This window comes from Entelurus aequoreus, linkage group LG03 (genome assembly GCF_033978785.1).
Source record: "Entelurus aequoreus isolate RoL-2023_Sb linkage group LG03, RoL_Eaeq_v1.1, whole genome shotgun sequence".
Lineage (NCBI taxonomy): Eukaryota > Metazoa > Chordata > Actinopteri > Syngnathiformes > Syngnathidae > Entelurus > Entelurus aequoreus.
This window is the reverse complement of record NC_084733.1, coordinates 16,546,920-16,566,623: the sequence shown is the minus strand read 5'-3', so window position 1 is coordinate 16,566,623 and position 19,704 is coordinate 16,546,920. Positions and strand designations below refer to the sequence as shown.

The 19,704-nt window shown below is 37.6% G+C and overlaps 1 protein-coding gene across 1 annotated transcript in view; it reads right to left on the bottom strand.

The window, feature by feature from the left end:
• Positions 1-14,585: 14,585 nt before the first annotated feature.
• The window catches only part of hs6st1a (heparan sulfate 6-O-sulfotransferase 1a), a 208,705-nt gene continuing 203,586 nt past the window's right edge, over positions 14,586-19,704 (bottom strand). Inside the window, exon 4 of the mRNA XM_062041360.1 lies at positions 14,586-16,310. Within this exon, the coding sequence (XP_061897344.1) occupies positions 15,981-16,310 (330 nt within the window). The 3' untranslated portion in view covers positions 14,586-15,980. The remainder of the gene's footprint in view (positions 16,311-19,704) is intronic.

Here is a 19,704-nt window from a genome sequence, read left to right as displayed (position 1 = left end):
TCTACAATGCAAAGCGAAAGCCATTTATCAACAACACCCAGAAACGCCGCCGGTTTCGTTGGGCCCGAGCTCATCTAAGATGGACTGATGCAAAGTGGAAAAGTGTTCCGTGGTCTGACGAGTCCACATTTCAAATTGCTTTTGGAAACTGTGGACGTCGTGTCCTCCGGAACAAAGAGGAAAAGAACCATCCAGATTGTTCTAGGTGCAAAGTTCCAAAGCCAGCATGTGTGATGGTATGGGGGTGTATTAGTGCCTAAGACATGGGTAACTTACACATCTGTGAAGGCACCATTAATGCTGAAAGGTACATACAGGTTTTGGAGCAACATATGTTGCCGTCCAAGCAACGTCATCATGGACGCCCCTGCTTATTTCAGCAAAACAATGCCAAGCCACGTGTTACAGCAGCGTGGCTTCATAGTAAAAGAGTGCAGGTACTAGACTGGCCTGCCTGTAGTCCAGACCTGTCTCCCATTGAAAAGGTGTGGCGCATTATGAAGCCTAAAATACCACAACGGAGACCCCCGGACTGTTGAACAACTTAAGCTGTACATCAAGCAAGAATGGGAAAGAATTCCACCTGAGAAGCTTCAAAAATGTGTCTCCTCAGTTCCCAAACGTTTACTGAGTGTTGTTAAAAGGAAAGGCCATGTAACACAGTGGTAAAAATGATCCTGTGCCAACTTTTTTTGCAATGTGTTGCTGCCATTAAATTCTACGTTAATGATTATTTGCAAAAAAAACCCAAGTTTCTCAATTCGAACATTCAATATCTTGTCTTTGCAGTCTATTCAATTGAATATAAGTTGAAAAGGTTTTGCAAATCATTGTATTCTGTTTTTATTTACCATTTACACAACGTGCCAACTTCACTGGATTTGTGTTTTGTACATTTCAGATTTATTCTTGTATTATTATTATCGTGTTTTTGCCGATTGGCAGGAAGAAATGATATGCCTCTACTTCCTCTTCTCGTGACCAAATATGGTCTGTGTCCATACAAAGTGCTGACATCACAGACGATGGCTATCAAGATCTAATATAATTCCACTTTGCTGCATTATCGCCATAACTTTGCTGTTCATGACAGTTGTGTTTTATGCGTGCACGGAGCTTTGTGGGTGATTAATTTGCAGCGTTTGACATTGGATGTCCGAGCACGTGATGGAAGAAATAAAAATGAGTGGAGCGGGGAGACTCCCCCGCCGCTGCCAAGAGGGCCCTAATCCAACGCCGCCATTATGACCACGGCTTCCAAAGGACCGGATAATAATCATCATTTTAAAGACGCTTCTTTTTACGAGGATCGCGAGGAAGCGGCGGCCTAACCTCCTCCTTTAAAGACAAAAAGCGTCTTCTGCGCCGTGGCGTAGGCGTCATTGTTTGGTTCCGGTGCACCTCCACTTGAAGTGACAGCCACTCCGAGCTGGAGCGGATTTAAAAGTGCGCCATCTGCCAAAATAAGAGGATGCATTCACTAAAATATCCTCCTCTCTCTCCCGTTCATCTGCTCCTTTCTTCCATCGTCACACTTAGGATCCAGCAGATGGCGCTGTTTTGGTTTCTCTACACCAGGGGTCGGCAACCCGCGGCTCTAATGCGGCTCATTTAGCGCCGCCCTAGTGGCTCTCTGGAGCTTTTTCAAAAATGTATGAAAAATGGAAAAAGATGAGTGGAAAAAAATTTTTTTTTTGTTTTAATATGGTTTGTGTAGGAGGAAAAACATGACACAAACCTCCCTAATTGTTATAAAGTACACTGTTTATATTAAACATGCTTCACTGATTCGATTATTTGGCGAGCGCCGTTTTGTCCTACTACTTTTGGCGGTCCTTGAACTCACCGTAGTTTGTTTACATGTATAACTTTCTCCGACTTTCTAGGACAGGGGTCGGCAACCCGCGGCTCTAGAGCTGCATGCTGCTCTTTAGCGCCGCCCTAGTGGCTCTCTGGAGCTTTTTCAAAAATGTATGAAAAATGGAAAAAGATGAGGGGAAAAAAAAAAGTTTTTGTTTTAATATGGTTTGTGTAGGAGGACAAACATGACACAAACCTCCCTAATTGTTATAAAGCACACTGTTTATATTAAACATGCTTCACTGACTGGAGTATTTGGCGAGCGCCGTTTTGTCCTACTAATTTTGGCGGTCTATGAACTCACCGTAGTTTGTTTACATGTATAACTTTCTCCGACTTTCTAGGACAGGGGTCGGCAACCCGCGGCTCTAGAGCTGCATGCTGCTCTTTAGCGCCGCCCTAGTGGCTCTCTGGAGCTTTTTCAAAAATGTATGAAAAATGGAAAAAAATTAGGGGAAAAAAAAAAGTTTTTGTTTTAATATGGTTTCTGTAGGAGGACAAACATGACACAAACCTCCCTAATTGTTATAAAGCACACTGTTTGTATTAAACATGCTTCACTGATTGGAGTATTTGGCGAGCGCCGTTTTGTCCTACTAATTTTGGCGGTCCTTGAACTCACCGTAGTTTGTTTACATGTATAACTTTCTCCGACTTTCTAGGACAGGGGTCGGCAACCCGCGGCTCTAGAGCTGCATGCTGCTCTTTAGCGCCGCCCTAGTGGCTCTCTGGAGCTTTTTCAAAAATGTATGAAAAATGGAAAAAAATGAGGGGAAAAAAAAAAGTTTTTGTTTCAATATGGTTTGTGTAGGAGGACAAACATGACACAAACCTCCCTAATTGTTATAAAGCACACTGTTTATATTAAACATGCTTCACTGACTGGAGTATTTGGCGAGCGCCGTTTTGTCCTACTAATTTTGGCGGTCCTTGAACTCACCGTAGTTTGTTTACATGTATAACTTTCTCCGACTTTCTAGGACAGCGGTCGACAACCCGCGGCTCTAGAGCTGCATGCTGCTCTTTAGCGCCGCCCTAGTGGCTCTCTGGAGCTTTTTCAAAAATGTATGAAAAATGGAAAAAGATGAGGGGGAAAAATATATTTTTTGTGTTAATATGGTTTCTGTAGGAGGACAAACATGACACAAACCTCCCTAATTGTTATAAAGCACACTGTTTGTATTAAACATGCTTCACTGATTCGAGTATTTGGCGAGCGCCGTTTTGTTCTACTAATTTTCGCGGTCCTTGAACTCACCGTAGTTTGTTTACATGTATAACTTTCTCCGACTTTCTAGGACGTGTTTTATGCCACTTCTTTTTCTGTCTCATTTTGTCCACCAAACTTTTAACGTTGTGCGTGAATGCACAAAGGTGAGTTTTGTTGATGTTATTGACTTGTGTGGAGTGCTAATCAGACATGTTTGGTCACTGCATGACTGCAAGCTAATCGATGCTAACATGCTATTTAGGCGAGCTATATGTACATATTGCATCATTATGCCTTATTTGTAGGTATATTTGAGGTCATTTAGTTTCCTTTAAGTCCTCTTAATTCAATTTATATCTCATGACACACTATCTGTATGTAATATGGCTTTTAATTTTTTGCGGCTCCAGACAGTTTTTTTTTGTTGTATTTTTGGTTCAATATGGCTCTTTCAACATTTTGGGTTGCCGACCCCTGCTCTACACCGTGGGCTTTATATTCAATACAGTGCAATGATTCAAAGAGGACATCAACTATGTCCCTGTAGTGGAGTCTGCATATTACTAACGTATTTTCCGGACTATAAGGCACACTTAAAATCCTTTTTCCCCCCTCAAAACTCGACAGTGCGCCTTATAACATAATGTAAGGAATAATTTTGGTTTCACTTACCGACCTCAAAGCAATTTTATTTGGTACTAGGTGTAATGATAAGTGTGACCAGTAGATGGCAGTCAAACACAAGAGATACGTGTAGACTGCAATATAAGTGGCAATATGACTCAAGTAAACAACACCAACATTTTATATGTTCCATTGAAAATATAGAACATTACACACGGCGCTCAAAAAATCTATCAAAATGTTTTAGTACGACTTTGGTAAGCTATGAAGCCACACCGCTTGATGTGCTTCAACATAGGACAGGGGTGTCCAAAGTGCGGCCCGCAGCTAATTGTTTACCGGCCCGCCACACATTCTGCAAAAATTGCAAAATTGATAGTAATGCAAAAATTAAAAAAAAACATTTTAAAAAGTGGAATGAGGTGAAATCTAACGAGAAAAAGTTGCAATGTTGACACAAAGCTGCCATGCAGGCTGTTTTTTTTCTTCTTTTGTCTTTCTTTATTTTTCTTTTTTTTTGCTATGCTCCAAAAAAAAAAAAAAGACAAAAAAATCTATGTTATAATGAATTATTGACCTATTCATGGCTCCAATTACTTCAAAAATGTCACTTTAAAATGTTTTATGTGGAAAAATTATTGCATATATTCTGTGGTTGCCATATAAAAACATCAAAGATTTCTTTGACAAAAGAGCATAAACACAAACAAAATAATAGTTCAATTCAATAGTGTCCGCATGTACCCTGTATAAAGGACTCCCACATGATTTAGGGCTATATAAATAAACATTGATTGATTGATTGATTGAAATGTAAAATCGACAGATATATCTGAAGTTGATCTTGTAACTTAAGTGTTGAAAGTAAAAAAAAATCCAATAAAAATGTATCACTTTATGAGTGGGGGACCTTTTGGATCCCAAACATATTTAGTGGGATTTTATTAATATTTTCACTAATTTCTCAAATATATTAGAGAATTAAAATCAATGGTGTCCTGCATTATTGATCTTGTAGAGCTGTAATTACTAAATACTGCATATTTCCAGTTTTACTATAACAAACAAAGTTTTCTTTGACAGCAAAGCCATAAAACCTATTTTTTTTTTAAAAAACTTTTTATCAACTTGAAGTTGATATAGAGATTTACTGTAAGCGTTAAATTAAAAATAATAATAATAATTTGACTTATTTTTTACGTTTTAATGACCGAGACCCTTTATGATCCCCGGGATCCCTAAAGGTTAAAAAAAAAATCCATATATTTTGTTATGGTTTGAAAATGAAAAATATCAAAATGGCCCCCGCATGCTTAAATTTTTCCGTGTGCGGCCCTCAGTGGAAAAAGTTTGGACACCCCTGACATAGGAGTATTATTATGGTGGGTGTATAAGGTAAGACATATTATCTGGCGTTTTGTTTTCGCAATATTATGCAAAAGCAACTTCTCTTACCTTCTGGTACCTGCTGATCTGTATTTGGGATCTGCATAAGTCCTGAAAAATTGCGTGCGTCCGCCTTTATAGTCGATAAGCTTCTTCTTTTTCTCTATCTTCTTGTAATGGGACATTCATCCTCGACTGTTGCCATTTCTAATATAAAGTAGTGTAAAGTTCTTACTTATATCTGTCAGTAAACTCACCAGGAAAGCACTAAAACATACCGGTGTAGTGAGTTTGAATTATTCACCCAAGGAACTTTAGTTATAGGAGAGTTCCGGTCGGACGGTTTTTCACCCCTGCATCACCATGCGACCGCGTCGTCACAATTTGAGGTGTAAAAATTTTGTTTTTTCATGACATTTCATCTTTTGCCTTCACTGGAAATTTTGCGCCACACCACAATGTTGTGCCCTATGACATCTGCCTAGCAACAAGCAATACGAAGTATCTGAAAAATTATACCCATCTATGTTGCTACTTAAACTCTATTTGAGGTGAAAAATTTTGTTTTTTCATGACAATTCATCTTTTGGCTTCACTGGAAATTTTGTGCCACCCCACAACGCTGTGCCCTATGAAATCTGCTTAGCAAATAGAAAGAAAGTGTCTGAGAAATTCTATTCATCGTTGCTGCTTGAATTCTATAGTTGTGTAAAAATATTTTTTTCCTGACCATCGAGTTTTTTTTGTCTTCATTGGTAATTTTATGACACACCGCAACTGTGCCTTATGAAATCTGCCTAGCAACAAGCAAGAAAAAGTATCTGAGAAATTATATCCTTATAAATGTTTGTCCTCTCATGACTATTAAGTATAGTTTTGGTTTTCATTGGGAAATTCCCTGCCACCCTACAATGTTGTGCTGTATGAAATCTGCCTAGCAACAATCAGGAAAAAGTATGCCAGCAGTTTTATTTTGCTACTTAAATTATAATTGAGGTGTAAAAATATTGAGCTTTTTTGTCTTTATTTGAAATTTTGCGCCACCCACACAATGTTGTGCTGTATGAATCTGCCTAGCAACAAGCAATATAAATTATCTGAGAAATTCTAAACATCTATGTTGCTGCTTAAATTCTATTTTAGATGTAAATATAACAGTTTTTGACGACCTTTTTTTGTCATTTGAAATTTTGCGACGCCCCACAATTGTGTGCCCTCTGAAATCTGCCTAGCAACCATCTATATAAACTATCCAATAATTTCTACCCATCTATGTTGCTGCTTAAACTCTATATTAGGTGTAAAAATAACAGTTTTTGATGACCCGGAGTTTTTTTGGCTTCACTGGAAAGTTTGTGCCACCCCACAATGCTGTGCCCTATGAAATCTGCTTAGCAACAAGCAAGAAAAAGTATCTGAAAAATTCTATCCTTATACATTTTTGTCCTTTCATGACTATAACTTCTATATAATGAGTTTTGGTTTTCATTTGAAATTCCCTGCCACCCCACAATGTTGTGCTGTATGAAATCTGCCTAGCACAAGCAAGAAAAAGTATGCCAGCAGTTTTATTTTGCTACTTAAATTATATTTGAGGTGTAAAAATATTGAGCTTTTTTGTCATTTGAAATTTTGCGCCACCCCCACAATTGTGTGCCCTCTGTAATCTGCCCAGCAACCATCTATATAAACTATCTAAGAATTTCTACCCATCTATGTTTCTGCTTAAACTCTATATAAGGTGTAAAAATAACAGTTTTTAATGACCTGGAGTTTTTTTTGGCTTCACTGGAAATTTTGCGCCACCCCCCCAATGCTGTGCCCTATGAAATCTGCTTAGCAACAAGCAAGAACAAATATCTGAAAAATTCTATCCTTATACATTTTTATCCTTTCAAGACTATAACTTCTTATATAATGAGTTTTGGTTTTCATTTGAATTCCCCGCCACCCCACAATGTTGTGCTGTATGAAATCTGCCTTGCAAAAAGCAGGAAAAAGTATGCCAGCAGTTTTATTCTGCTACTTAAATTTTAATTGAGGTGTAAAAATATTGAGCTTTTTTGTCTTTATTTGAAATTTTGCGCCACCCCACAATGTTGTGCTGTATGAAATCTGCCTAAAAACAAGCAATACAAATTATCTGAGAAATTCTAAACATCTATGTTGCTGCTTAAATTCTATTTCAGGTGTAAAAAAAAAACGTGTTTGATGACCTGGAGTTTTTTTGGCTTCACTGGAAATTTTGCGCAACCCCACAATGCTGTGCCCTATGAAATCTGCTTAGCAACAAGCAAGAAAAAGTATCTGAAAAATTATATCCTTATAAATGTTTGTCCATTCATGACTATAACTTCTTATATAATGAGTTTTGGTTTTCATCTGAATTTCCCTGCCACCCTACAATGTTGTGCTGTATGAAATCTGCCTAGCAACAAGCAAGAAAAAGTATGCCAGCAGTTTTATTTTGCTCTTTAAATTATATTTGAGGTGTAAAAATATTGAGCTTTTTTGTAATTAAAATTTTGCGCCACCCCACAATTGTGTGCCCTCTGAAATCTGCCTAGCAACCATCAATATAAAATATCTAAGAATTTCTACCCATCTATGTTGCTGCTTAAACTCTATATTAGGTGTAAAAATAACAGTTTTTGATGACCCGGCGTTTTTTTGGCTTCACTGGAAAGTTTGTGCCACCCCACAATGCTGTGCCCTATGAAATCTGCTTAGCAACAAGCAAGAACAAATATCTGAAAAATTCTATCCTTATACATTTTTATCCTTTCATGACTATAACTTCTTATATAATGAGTTTTGGTTTTCATTTGAAATTCCCTGCCACCCCACAATGTTGTGCTGTATGAAATCTGCCTAGCAACAAGCAAGAAAAAGTATGCCAGCAGTTTTATTTTGCTACTTAAATTATATTTGAGGTGTAAAAATATTGAGCTTTTTTGTCATTTGAAATTTTGCGCCACCCCACAATTGTGTGCCCTCTGTAATCTGACTAGCAACCATCTATATAAACTATCTAAGAATTTCTACCCATCTATGTTGCTGCTTAAACTCTATATAAGGTGTAAAAATAACAGTTTTTAATGACCTGGAGTTTTTTTTGGCTTCACTGGAAATTTTGCGCCACCCCCCAATGCTGTGCCCTATGAAATCTGCCTGGCAACAAGCAAGAAAACGTATCCAATCAATTCTGTACATTGGTGTGGCCGCTTAAATTCCATTCTATTCTATAAAGTGTAAAAAAGGTGTGTTTGTTTCAAGTTGAGTGTGTGTTGAATCCAAAGTCCGTGTGCACTAATCGGCAGTGACAAGCAAGACACAGTCAAGTCTGTAAAAATGAAATATTTTAATTGGTGGTTTGAGGATGATGATGATTCATTGCTGCAATCAAAAGAACCAGAGCCCAGAATGATGCGTACACAAGAAGCCGCAGACAGACGGCAAAAAAAAACAAAAAACCCCCCCAGTCTCAATCACACTCTTCTACACAGATTTGAAAAAATAAAAATAATATAAAAATACCAGGATAGCCACACTTGGATCGCTTTACTGTCACGATGGAAACTCCTGTTAAGACATTATTCTGGAATCATTTCAGTGAAATGTGGATATTTTCACAGAAGGGTTGGCATGACGATGATGTCATGCGGAGCTGCACTCTGTGACGCACAATTGGAAGTTAATACAAAACATAAAAAAAAAAATCTAAAAAAATTCCACTCTCCCTACCACCTGCCCCCCCCCAAACTCTAGCCGCCATTTTCCCTTTGGGTTCTATTGCATTTTCATGGAAATCTGGAGAAAAAGCAGCATATTGTGTGTCACAGCTCGGCACAGGCGGATGCAGAGTGATGTGAAAGTAACGTGACACTACATTCAGTGCCATGAAAACGTGCCATATTGTCTCTTTGCCACTTCTACATCCTCTTCTACCTCGTTCATGCCCGATGCTTTCGCTTTTGTTTGAAGCCGGGGTTGGGTTTTGACAGCTCACATGTCGTACGGTATTTCTTTAGTGATGAAATGAGATCTTTTTATGTCACAAAAGTATTAAGTTGTCGATATTTGAGCCAACTGATTGTTACACGGTGGTACAAGTACTACTACTACTACTGCTGTTGTTACACAAAAAGCTACTGTACTTACTCAAAGATGGCAAGTCGAGGTAGAAAACAAAATATTATATTTAAAATATAATTTTAATTTTGTGCTTGGGGTAACGTGAAAATATTAACACACACACACAAATCTACTTACTGTAAATTCCAGACTATAAGCCGCTACTTTTTTCCCCCAGACGCTTCGAGCCCTGCGGCTTACAAAACGGCGCTGCTAATGTATGGATTTTTCTTCGCCGACGGCCATAATGCGAATAGTTTTCGTAAAATCCAAACAAAGACACTGAAAAGGCGTGCTATCGCATCGTAACCAAGCCAGTGTCGTTAGCATTAGCTAGTACGCTAACGTGTTTACGAGTGTCTGTGTTAGTATTATTGACTTAAAATGGCATTCTTTTTGAATTGTTCACCGTGGAGTCTGTTTAGCTGATTGGAGAGCTAAACAGAGGTCCATGACGAGGGCTTCTGTTTTGTTCGCTCAGCCGTTTTACTGCCGTGTTACAGAGACCGTTTGAAAACAATTAAATACACATTTACACAATTTTTCGTACGTATGTATATGCAGCTTATAGTCGGGTGCTGCTAAAATATGGAAAAATATTTTTTCTTCTAAAATTTAGTCGGTGCGGCTTATATTCCGGGGCGCTCTATAGTCCGGACAATACAGTGATATAGACCAACAAATTACATACAGTTTTTTAAATTCTATTTTTCTTTATCAACTGGTTCCAGGTAAAGTATTTGGCGTGTTAAATACAAATATATGAAGTCGATTTTTGTGTTTAAATATTTTCCCGTAATAATATTCCAACGCCAACTTTAACCGCGTAATTAATTTTTGTTACGTAATTTTTTGTCGCGTTCGATAATACAAAAATATTCCGTTTCATTCTTTTTGATTTGTAATTTCCGGGGTCATCTGGACCAAAACAATTACATCGTTAGCACTGGATGACAACTTATTTTTTGAGAGAGCAGAAACTTAGTATTTTACAAAAGTTAGATACTGAACAATACCTTGACAAATGAGTTGTACAGTACAGTACAGTACAGTACAGTACAGTACAGTACAGTAGATCCCTGCTATTACATTCCAAGACCAAAAAACAAAAATAAAAATGCCCCATTTCTGATACCTTAACCCAGGGGGTGTCCAAATGTGGCCCGGGGGGGCCATTTGTGGTATGCAGCATATTGTGAAAATAAAACAAAACCATAAAATACGCTACAACATAAAGCTGACACAAATTTTTGTTTTTAATTATAAATTAGATTTTTAGTATTTCCTTTTTTACAAAAAAAAAATCAAAAAAAATCAAAATGGCCCCTCTTGCATAATTTGACTTTTCAGTATGTTAACCCCTTCAATAAAAATAAAAAAATATTAAAACACATTTTAAATCCGTACATTTTTGTCAAAGCATCTTCCTGCTGGAAAATGTTGCCTTGGGGAAAAAATTAATTCATAGCCATTTTCCGCCAACACACTTTTTTTAAGTAACCCCATTCATTTAAAGCAGACAAAATTAATCATTATTAATTAAGTAAGCTGGGATCTACTGCACTTCAAGGGTGGGACGTCGCCTATATAGACAATCTTTGGCTAGGGTACAACATTTCTACACCTGTTTGCGAAGTCAAATGATTACAATCAAAAAACATTGTGAATAACAGATTTTTTTTTTTTTTTTAGCAAATCAATTAGCTTTAAAACAATTCAATGTTTTTAGTTAGCATGTGTTAGCAACCACGGCTACTAATTCCAGAAAATTAAGCTCAATTCATTCCATACAGAAAGTAAAATAAAACACTCTTTTTTAAAAAAACAACCAAAATGTCTTAATAATTATTAATATTTGTTTAAAAGTAATGTTTAAATGTAAAAAAATAACTACATAACGCTTACTGTTTGGTACCAAATTTGAGCCAACACACCAGTAAGAGGGGTCACCATCAGAACCCAACCCTGTGTTGACATTTTGGGGGAGGATTCCAACAAAAACAAACAAATAAATAAAGGATGAGAGTACTTTGAAGGAGGGAATGAGTATCGGCTGCAAGGGTGAACACCACCACCAAAAAAATAAAAATAGCGTTGTAATTAGTGGTGAAAATGTCAGTCATCCAGTCAAGCCCACTATTTACAAAGGCCTACATTGTATTTACACACACGCTCACCCATGCACAAATAGTCAAGAAAAATGACTTTTTAATGCAGTTTTTTTTTTTTTTTTTTTTTTACTGGCGACGCAAACCAGGGTTTCCCAAACTTAGTCAATTAGGAGCTTCTTGGCTCAATTTGGACAAATGTTTAGCTCCCTAAATGTGCCTAAAATGGCACAAAAAGAGTCACATTTTGTCCCCCCTGACAAAAATATCCCATTTAAAATGATTAATAACAACCATGTACAGTAAACCCTCGTTTATTGCTGTTAATTGGTAAGTGAGGAGGAATTATTAATCATAGATTTTTTATACCTACACCTTAAAAACCTTTTTAAGACCTTCTAAATACAGTTTTAACATTGCGAGAGCCCTCTAGACATGAAACAACACCCTTTAGTCGCATTTAATACAATATAGTAACGCTGTCTGAGGCTCAGCCAATCAGTGGCCACGATACTCAACAACATGCTCTGTTTGGTTTGGTCTCCTTTACTGGCCGATATGACGATCATTAATATTTGTAGCTCATTTAGCTTGATTGCTTAATTGAGTTGGCACTACTTTTGCCCATACAAAGCATGCAGCAAAAATGTCTCCTCATATACTGCAAGGGATGAAATACAAAGTGTTTAATAATAATAATGTGTGTGTTCAACATTTTTTGAGAGTGTTTGCACGTAAAAAAAAAAATAAAAAAATAAATAAAAATGGAATAAACAATCTACGGAGCCCCTAAAGGGACACGGGGAAAAACACATTTTTTTATACATTTCATTTTTTGTAGACATGTATCTCGTGTGCACGAGAAACTTTTTATAAAGTTATAAAAAATAATAATAATAATTAATAATTATTTTTTTTTGTAGACATGTATCTCGTGTGCACGAGAAACTTTTTATAATGTTATAAAAAAAATTAAAATAATAATTAATAACTTTTTATTTTTTTAGACATGTATCTCGTGCGCACGAGAAACTATCTTGTGCACACGAGATACATGTCTAAAAAAAAAAAAAATAAATAAAAAATTATAATTTTTTAAATATTTTTTTATAACTTCATAAAATGTTTCTCTTGCGCACGAGATACATGTCTAAAAAAATAAAAAAATAAATGATAAAAAATTCCCCCATGTCCCTTTAGGGGCTCCGTAACAATCCTTCTAATACAGTTAATATTTTCTATGCATATTTGGTTTATAAAGAAAAAAATAAATAATAATACAAATAAAAAGGTTTAACTTGTTTTAAGAGGACAAAATGCCCAAGCCAATCATTGATTGATGTGAAGGCAAAATAATAAAAATAATGATAATAACCCTCTTTGGAATGTATTTAATAGAAATCTGTTTGAGGTTTTTGATTAAAAAAATAAAATAAAATAAAAAACGTGTTATGTTTGATTACAGGTATAGTACAGGCCAAAAGTTTGGACACACCTTCTCCTCATTCAACGCATTTTCTTTACTTTCATGACTATTTATATTGTAGATTGTCCCTGAAGGCATCACAACTATGAATGTGGAGTTATGTACTTAACAAAAAAAGGTGAAATAACTTAAGACATGTTTTATATTCTAGTTTCTTCCAATTAGCCACCCTTTGCTCCGATTACTGCCTTGCACACTCTCGGCATTCTCTGGATGAGCTTCAAGAGGTGGTCGCCTGAAATGGTTTTCACTTCACAGGTGTGCCTTATCAGGGTTGATGAGTGGAATTTCTTGGGGTTTGGGACCATCAGGGTGTGTTGAGAATGAGAAGGTTTGGCCTATACTGTATATTTCCAGTTAAATAAAAAGATTGACTTATTCACAGTGAAAAAACAAAAATACATTAACATATCATACTTTTAGAGCAGTTTTTTTGGGAAGCGGACATTTTTTTGTCCCCAGGGGATTGTAGTGTGAGTTTTAAATCTGACACTGTATTTCCACGCACACACACGCACAAACCCAAACGGGTCCGCGATGTAAACAAAACAGGTTATTTGATACCTTTCAAATGGGTTGGATGTATTTTTGAAAAGATTGCTTTTAAGGGGAAGAAAACATTTATATGTTTTTGAGCAGTATTTTTGGAAGCTGACTTTTTTTGGTCCCGAGGACTTTTGAATTTGACACAGTGGAACAAAAGGGACTAAAATAGTGTAACCTATTTTTATGGGCTTGTCTCTTTGTAGTTATAGTCCAGCGGGTCCTCGCCTTTCTTCCACATAAATCAGAAGACGGCAGCAAGATGAAAGAAGTCTTCGTGCTTTACTGACAAGACGAAGCTCCGGCTAACTTAGATGGAGCTAGCTGACTCTCCGAACTTTACGGTAATTATTAGACGTCTTTCTTTTGCGGGACATTGATCCCACCGCTGCCACCAATGTAACTGAGGGTTTATATATGTCGCCTATACTGTATAAAACTACAAAATAACAAACTCCAGTTTTACACCAGGACCACTTTATTTCCTTTTCTTTTCAAAACCTTCCGCTCCACGCCAACGTGTCACCATTTCCGCTCTTGGCTCCTTCAAAATAAGAGCTCAAGGCATATACTGTAGAACAGTGGTCCCCAACCTTTTTGTAGCTGCGGACCGGTCAACGCTTGAAAATTTGTCCCATTCGGGTATGGTATTTTTTTATTTATTTATTTATTTTTTTGGTCATAAAGAAAAACAATCATGTGTGCTTACGGACTGTATCCCTGCAGACTGTATTGATCTATATTGATATATATTGTATATATTGTGTTTTTTATGTTGATTTAATAAAACATTTTTTTTTATTAATAAAAACATTTTTTTTAATTTTTTTTAATTTCTTGTGCGGCCTGGTACCAATCGGTCCACGGACCGGTACCGGGCCGCACAAGAAATAATTTAAAAAAATAAAAAAATAAAAAATAAATACATTTTTTACCAATCGTGGACCGATTTTTTTATTTATTTATTTACCGCATAAAAAAATAAAAAAACATTTATTTTTTATTTTTTTAAATGTCTTGGTACGAGGCCGCACAAGAAATAAAAAAAAATAAAAAAATGTTTTTATTAATTAATTATTTTTTTTAATTAAATCAACATAAAAAACACAATATATACAATATATATCAATATAGATCAATACAGTCTGCAGGGATACAGTCCGTAAGCACACATGATTGTTTTTCTTTATGACCAAAAAAATAAAAAAATAAATAAAAAAATACCATACCCCCCGGTCCGTGGGACAAATTTTCAAGCGTTGACCGGTCCGCAGCTACAAAAAGGTTGGGGACCATCCGTGGACCGATTGGTATGTGAAATAACTTTTATATACCAATCGGTCCACGGACCGGTAGCGGTCCGTGACTATTTGTCAATATTCAGTGTTTTATCGTTCATAGAAAAATTTAAAATTCCATTCCGTTTTTTAAGGCGGTCTGTCATAATGTTTTTAGCATTCAATCAGACATTATTGTGAGGTTTTGTATTAGTGTTCCTAAAAATCAGATGTATACCGGCCCCCAGACACCTTTTTTTCCTCAAAATTTGCCCCCCCCGAGTCAAAATAATTGTGTTATAACAGCTTATAACAAGAACTTAACATCACAAAGAGGCAAGCCCATAAAAATAGGTTACAATAGTACAAATAATAATAATCCTTGTTGTGGAAAACTGAGTTATGTCATATTAATGGGTTGAAATAAGTAAAAATAAAAATTATATATAAAATATGATAAAAAAGCGGACATTTTTGTCATTGGGGTCAACATGTGAGTATATTTTAAGGAGCTCTTCTTTAAGCACATTTTCCCGTCATTTTAGCCCCTAAATTTGGATTTTGAGATGACAAAAGTTTGGAGAAACCCTAAAGACCTCGTCCGAAGCTGTCAAACGGCGGCCAAACTCTCGTATGACAGCTTTTTTTTTGTTGTTTTTTGTTCCCCTCTCGAAGGAGGACGACGTGTAAATGCCACCTGCTAAATTAAGGGTCTGTTATTGCCATGGTGACCGCTTCTTACCCAGCGTTTGTCGGCTCGCTCCGAGCGTACTCCGCCTGACTTTCGACGCCTCGGCACCGAACCTGTGTGAGATCCGGTAATTGGCTGTCAAAGTCTGCCAGGTGTGAAGGGAAGAAGCGAATGGCTGTGGAGCAACAGGCGCTCTGGAGGGTGGGGGGGGGGGGGCTGCACCCACCAAGGCTTCAGTAATGGCTATGGTCCGATATACACCAATGTTTTAACAGGGGCGGGGGGGGGGGGGGGGGGGGGAAGTGAAGAAGTGGAGGAATCTTCAGGCAGCAATGTTGGTCTCAGGGTTTTTTTTTTTTTTTTTTTACAATTCTGCTTTTAAAAAAAAGCATAAAGACAGGAAAAGCTAAATCCTCTTCAAAGTGTCCAGGAAGTAGACCGATCCTTCGCCCGAGGAGAAGAAAGGAGAACGTCGGCATAAAAATAACCCTCTAATGAAGACAGGAGACAGAGAGGGACCCAGCAGGGGGGGCGGAAATATGGGCGAGCCCTGGTTGTCATGGCAACAGTTAAAGACCGAGGGAGGGGTCTTTTCGGCGACACTTTAAATGCAAAATAGTCTTTTTTTTTTTTGGCGGGCTTTGTCAGCGAAGTTCCGCCGCTACCAGCGGTTGATGATCTGGTTCATGTAGTCCTCAGTGGGGAGTCGACTGCTCACGCCGCCGCCCGTCTCCTCCGTCCTGCCTCCCGCCGCCGCCGCCGCCGCCTCCTCCTCCTCCTCGCCGTTGTCAGACAAGGGGCCGGCGGTCTGGCGGCCGCGCGAGGGCCACAGGCTGAGGCCCAGGCCCTGGTGGCTCTGCTGCATGTGGTTCTTCATGCGCTGCAGCCGCCGCTCCTGCTGCCGCGTGTACTGGTAGCGCTGCTGGAAGAGGTCGCGGGCGTAGTCGTACAGCTCCATGTCCAGCTCGTTCAGCTCCTCGATGCGCTGGACCTGGGGAGGAGACAGTGAACGCTCATCACTTGGGACACTGGGACATAGGCGCCGATCCCGCGGGTGTATATATATATATATATATATATATATATATATATATATATATATATATATATATATATATATATATATATATATATATATATATATATATACACTACCGTTCAAAAGTTTGGGGTCACATTGAAATGTCCTTATTTTGGAAGGAAAAGCACTGTACTTTTCAATGAAGATAACTTTAAACTAGTCTTAACTTTAAAGAAATACACTCTATACATTGCTAATGTGGTAAATGACTATTCTAGTCGCAAATGTCTGGTTTTTGGTGCAATATCTACATAGGTGTATAGAGGCCCATTTCCAGCAACTATCACTCCAGTGTTCTAATGGTACAATGTGTTTGCTCTTTGGCTCAGAAGGCTAATTGATGATTAGAAAACCCTTGTGCAATTATGTTCACACATCTGAAAACAGTTTAGCTCGTTACAGAAGCTACAAAACTGACCTTCCTTTGAGCAGATTGAGTTTCTGGAGCATCACATTTGTGGGGTCAATTAAACGCTCAAAATGGCCGGAAAAAGAGAACTTTCATCTGAAACTCGACAGTCTATTCTTGTTCTTAGAAATGAAGGCTATTCCACAAAATTGTTTGGGTGACCCCAAACTTTTGAACGGTAGTGTATATATATATATATATGTATATACATCCTGAAAATATACAAACAAAACTGTGTTTGGATAATTGATACTTCAAACTTGCATAAATAAATCTTAAGGAACATAACATAACTTGGCTTCTGAGAGCTTCAAAATGTAATGAATAAAATGCTAAAGTTGTTGATAAACAAGCAATTATTTTAATATTTAAATATGGTCATTTTAAATGAATTATTATGATAATTTAAAATTAATTATTTCAAATATGTTTATTTTAATGTATAATTCTATGGCTGGATGTAATAAGGAGTCAGAAAAAATACAAATAAAAATACAATTAATTTTGATGTTTTTAGCAAAATATAGTAAAAATGTATTTAGTTTAAAAAAAAAAAAATTAATAAATATATTTATTTTTAGGTAAGATAAACATAATAATACAATTTATCTCTAGTCTGGATGATTTAGTTCTTGTCACCCGTCTTTTCCCCAAGGATGGCTCCATGAGCTGGGCAAACGCCTGGAGATGCCCTACGTCAACAACACGGTCGGCGGCCCGTCGGTGCGCAGCTCGTACATCGCCGCCCTCTACTTCACCCTCAGCAGCCTGACCAGCGTCGGCTTTGGCAACGTGTGCGCCAACACGGACGCCGAGAAGATCTTCTCCATCTGCACCATGCGCCTCGTATGGAATAACGTGATTGGGCAGGCACGCTGTTTATATCGTGGGAAAGCGGAGGTGAAAACAGGCTGTCCTCACTCAGGTCCGCATGGAGCTGGAGGGGGCGTGGCCTCCAGCTCCGACTGAAAATCGTGAGATTTTCGGGAGAATATCTGTCCCGGGAGGTTTTCGGGAGAGGCGCTGAATTTCGGGAGTCTCCCGGAAAATTCGGGAGGGTTGGCAAGTATGCGCATATGAAACTGGTGGGGTTCGGTACCTCCAACAAGGTTAAGAACCACTGCTCTAAAGGCTTAGTGGCCACATGCGTGGACAGCACCTTTTAGCTCTTATTTCCAAAATTGTGTACGCTAATGAATTGGGGTCTTATGGCCGCTTATGTGGACACTTATACTGCCATCTGGTGGTGTCAGAAGAGTATAACATACAATGGAATTTGGAAAAAAAAAGTGCAAAAATAAGAATGAGCATGTCACTAAACATGAAGTACACGTTTGTGTACTTATGGACTAAGTACCGTATTTTTCGGACTATAAGTCACAGTTTTTTTCATAGTTTGGCCGGGGGTGCGACTTATACTCAGGAGCGACTTATGAGGGAAATTATTAACACATTACCGTAAAATATCAAATAATATTATTTAGCTCATTCACGTAAGAGACTAGACGTAAAAGATTTCATGGGATTTAGCGATTAGGAGTGACAGATTGTTTGGTAAACGTATAGCATGTTCTATATGTTATAGTTATTTGAATGACTCTTACCATAATATGTTACGTTAACATACCAGACACGTTCTCAGTTGGTTATTTATGCCTCATATAACGTACACTTAGTCAGCCTGTTGTTCACTATTCTTTATTATCTAAAGGCCTTAGTGGCCACATGCGTGGACAGCACCTTTTAGCTCTTATTTCCAAAATTGTGTACACTACTGAATTGGGGTCTAATGGCCGCTTATGTGGACACTTATACTGCCATCTGGTGGTGTCAGAAGAGTATAAAATACAATGGAATTTGGAGAAAAAAAAAGTGCAAAAATAAGATTTAGCATGTCACTACACATGAAGTACATGTTTGTGTACTTATGGACTAAGTACATCAAATAAAAAGCAGATACTTAGTTTTTATTCTTATTGGGGTCCAATAAGCCCAAATAGCAAAGAGAAATAAAAAAAAGCATGTAAACAAACAGCTTGGGCCTTAAGAGGATAAGGCACGCTTAAAATCCTTTCATTTTCTCAAAAATCAGTGCACCTTATAACCTAATGGACGGAACAATTCTGGTTGTGCTTACCGACCTCGAAGCAATTTTATTTGGTACATGGTGTAATGGTAAGTGTGACCAGTAGATGGCAGTCACACAAAAGAGATACGTGTTGCAATATGACGATATATCATATGATATATATTGAGAATATAGAACATTACACACGGCGCTCAAAAATCTGTCGAAATGTTCTAGTACAACTTTGAAGCCACACCGCTTGATGGATGGTCGGCCCATTAAGGCTACCGTAGTCAGAGATACAAGTATTACTAAGGTGTGTGTATAAGGACCGCAAATTGGCACCCATTAGCAGACATATTATCCGTCTATTCTTGGTGTTGGGTTTATCAAATAAATTTCCCCCCAAAAATGCGACTTATACTCCAGTGCGACTTATATATGTTTTTTTCCTTCTTTATTATGCATTTTCGGCCAGTGCGACTTATACTCCGGAGCGACTTATACTCCGAAAAATACGGTACATCATATAAAAAGATGATTCTTAGTTTTTATTCTAATTAGGGTCCAATAAGCCCAATTAGCAAAGAGAGAGAAAAAAAGCATGTAAACAAACAGCTTGGGCCTTAAGAGGTTAATTCAAATACATTTTGAAAAATCAATCTTGTGGCGAGTTTGGTCAGTTTTACTTAATAATAATAAAGTCACACATCGTATAATCTATAACTAACAAAGCCTTACCAAGATTTCATTGTGCTTGATAATAAAGTAATGACATAATCCTCAAATACTTTGAACACACCGCACGCGAGCGAATGAAGGCCATA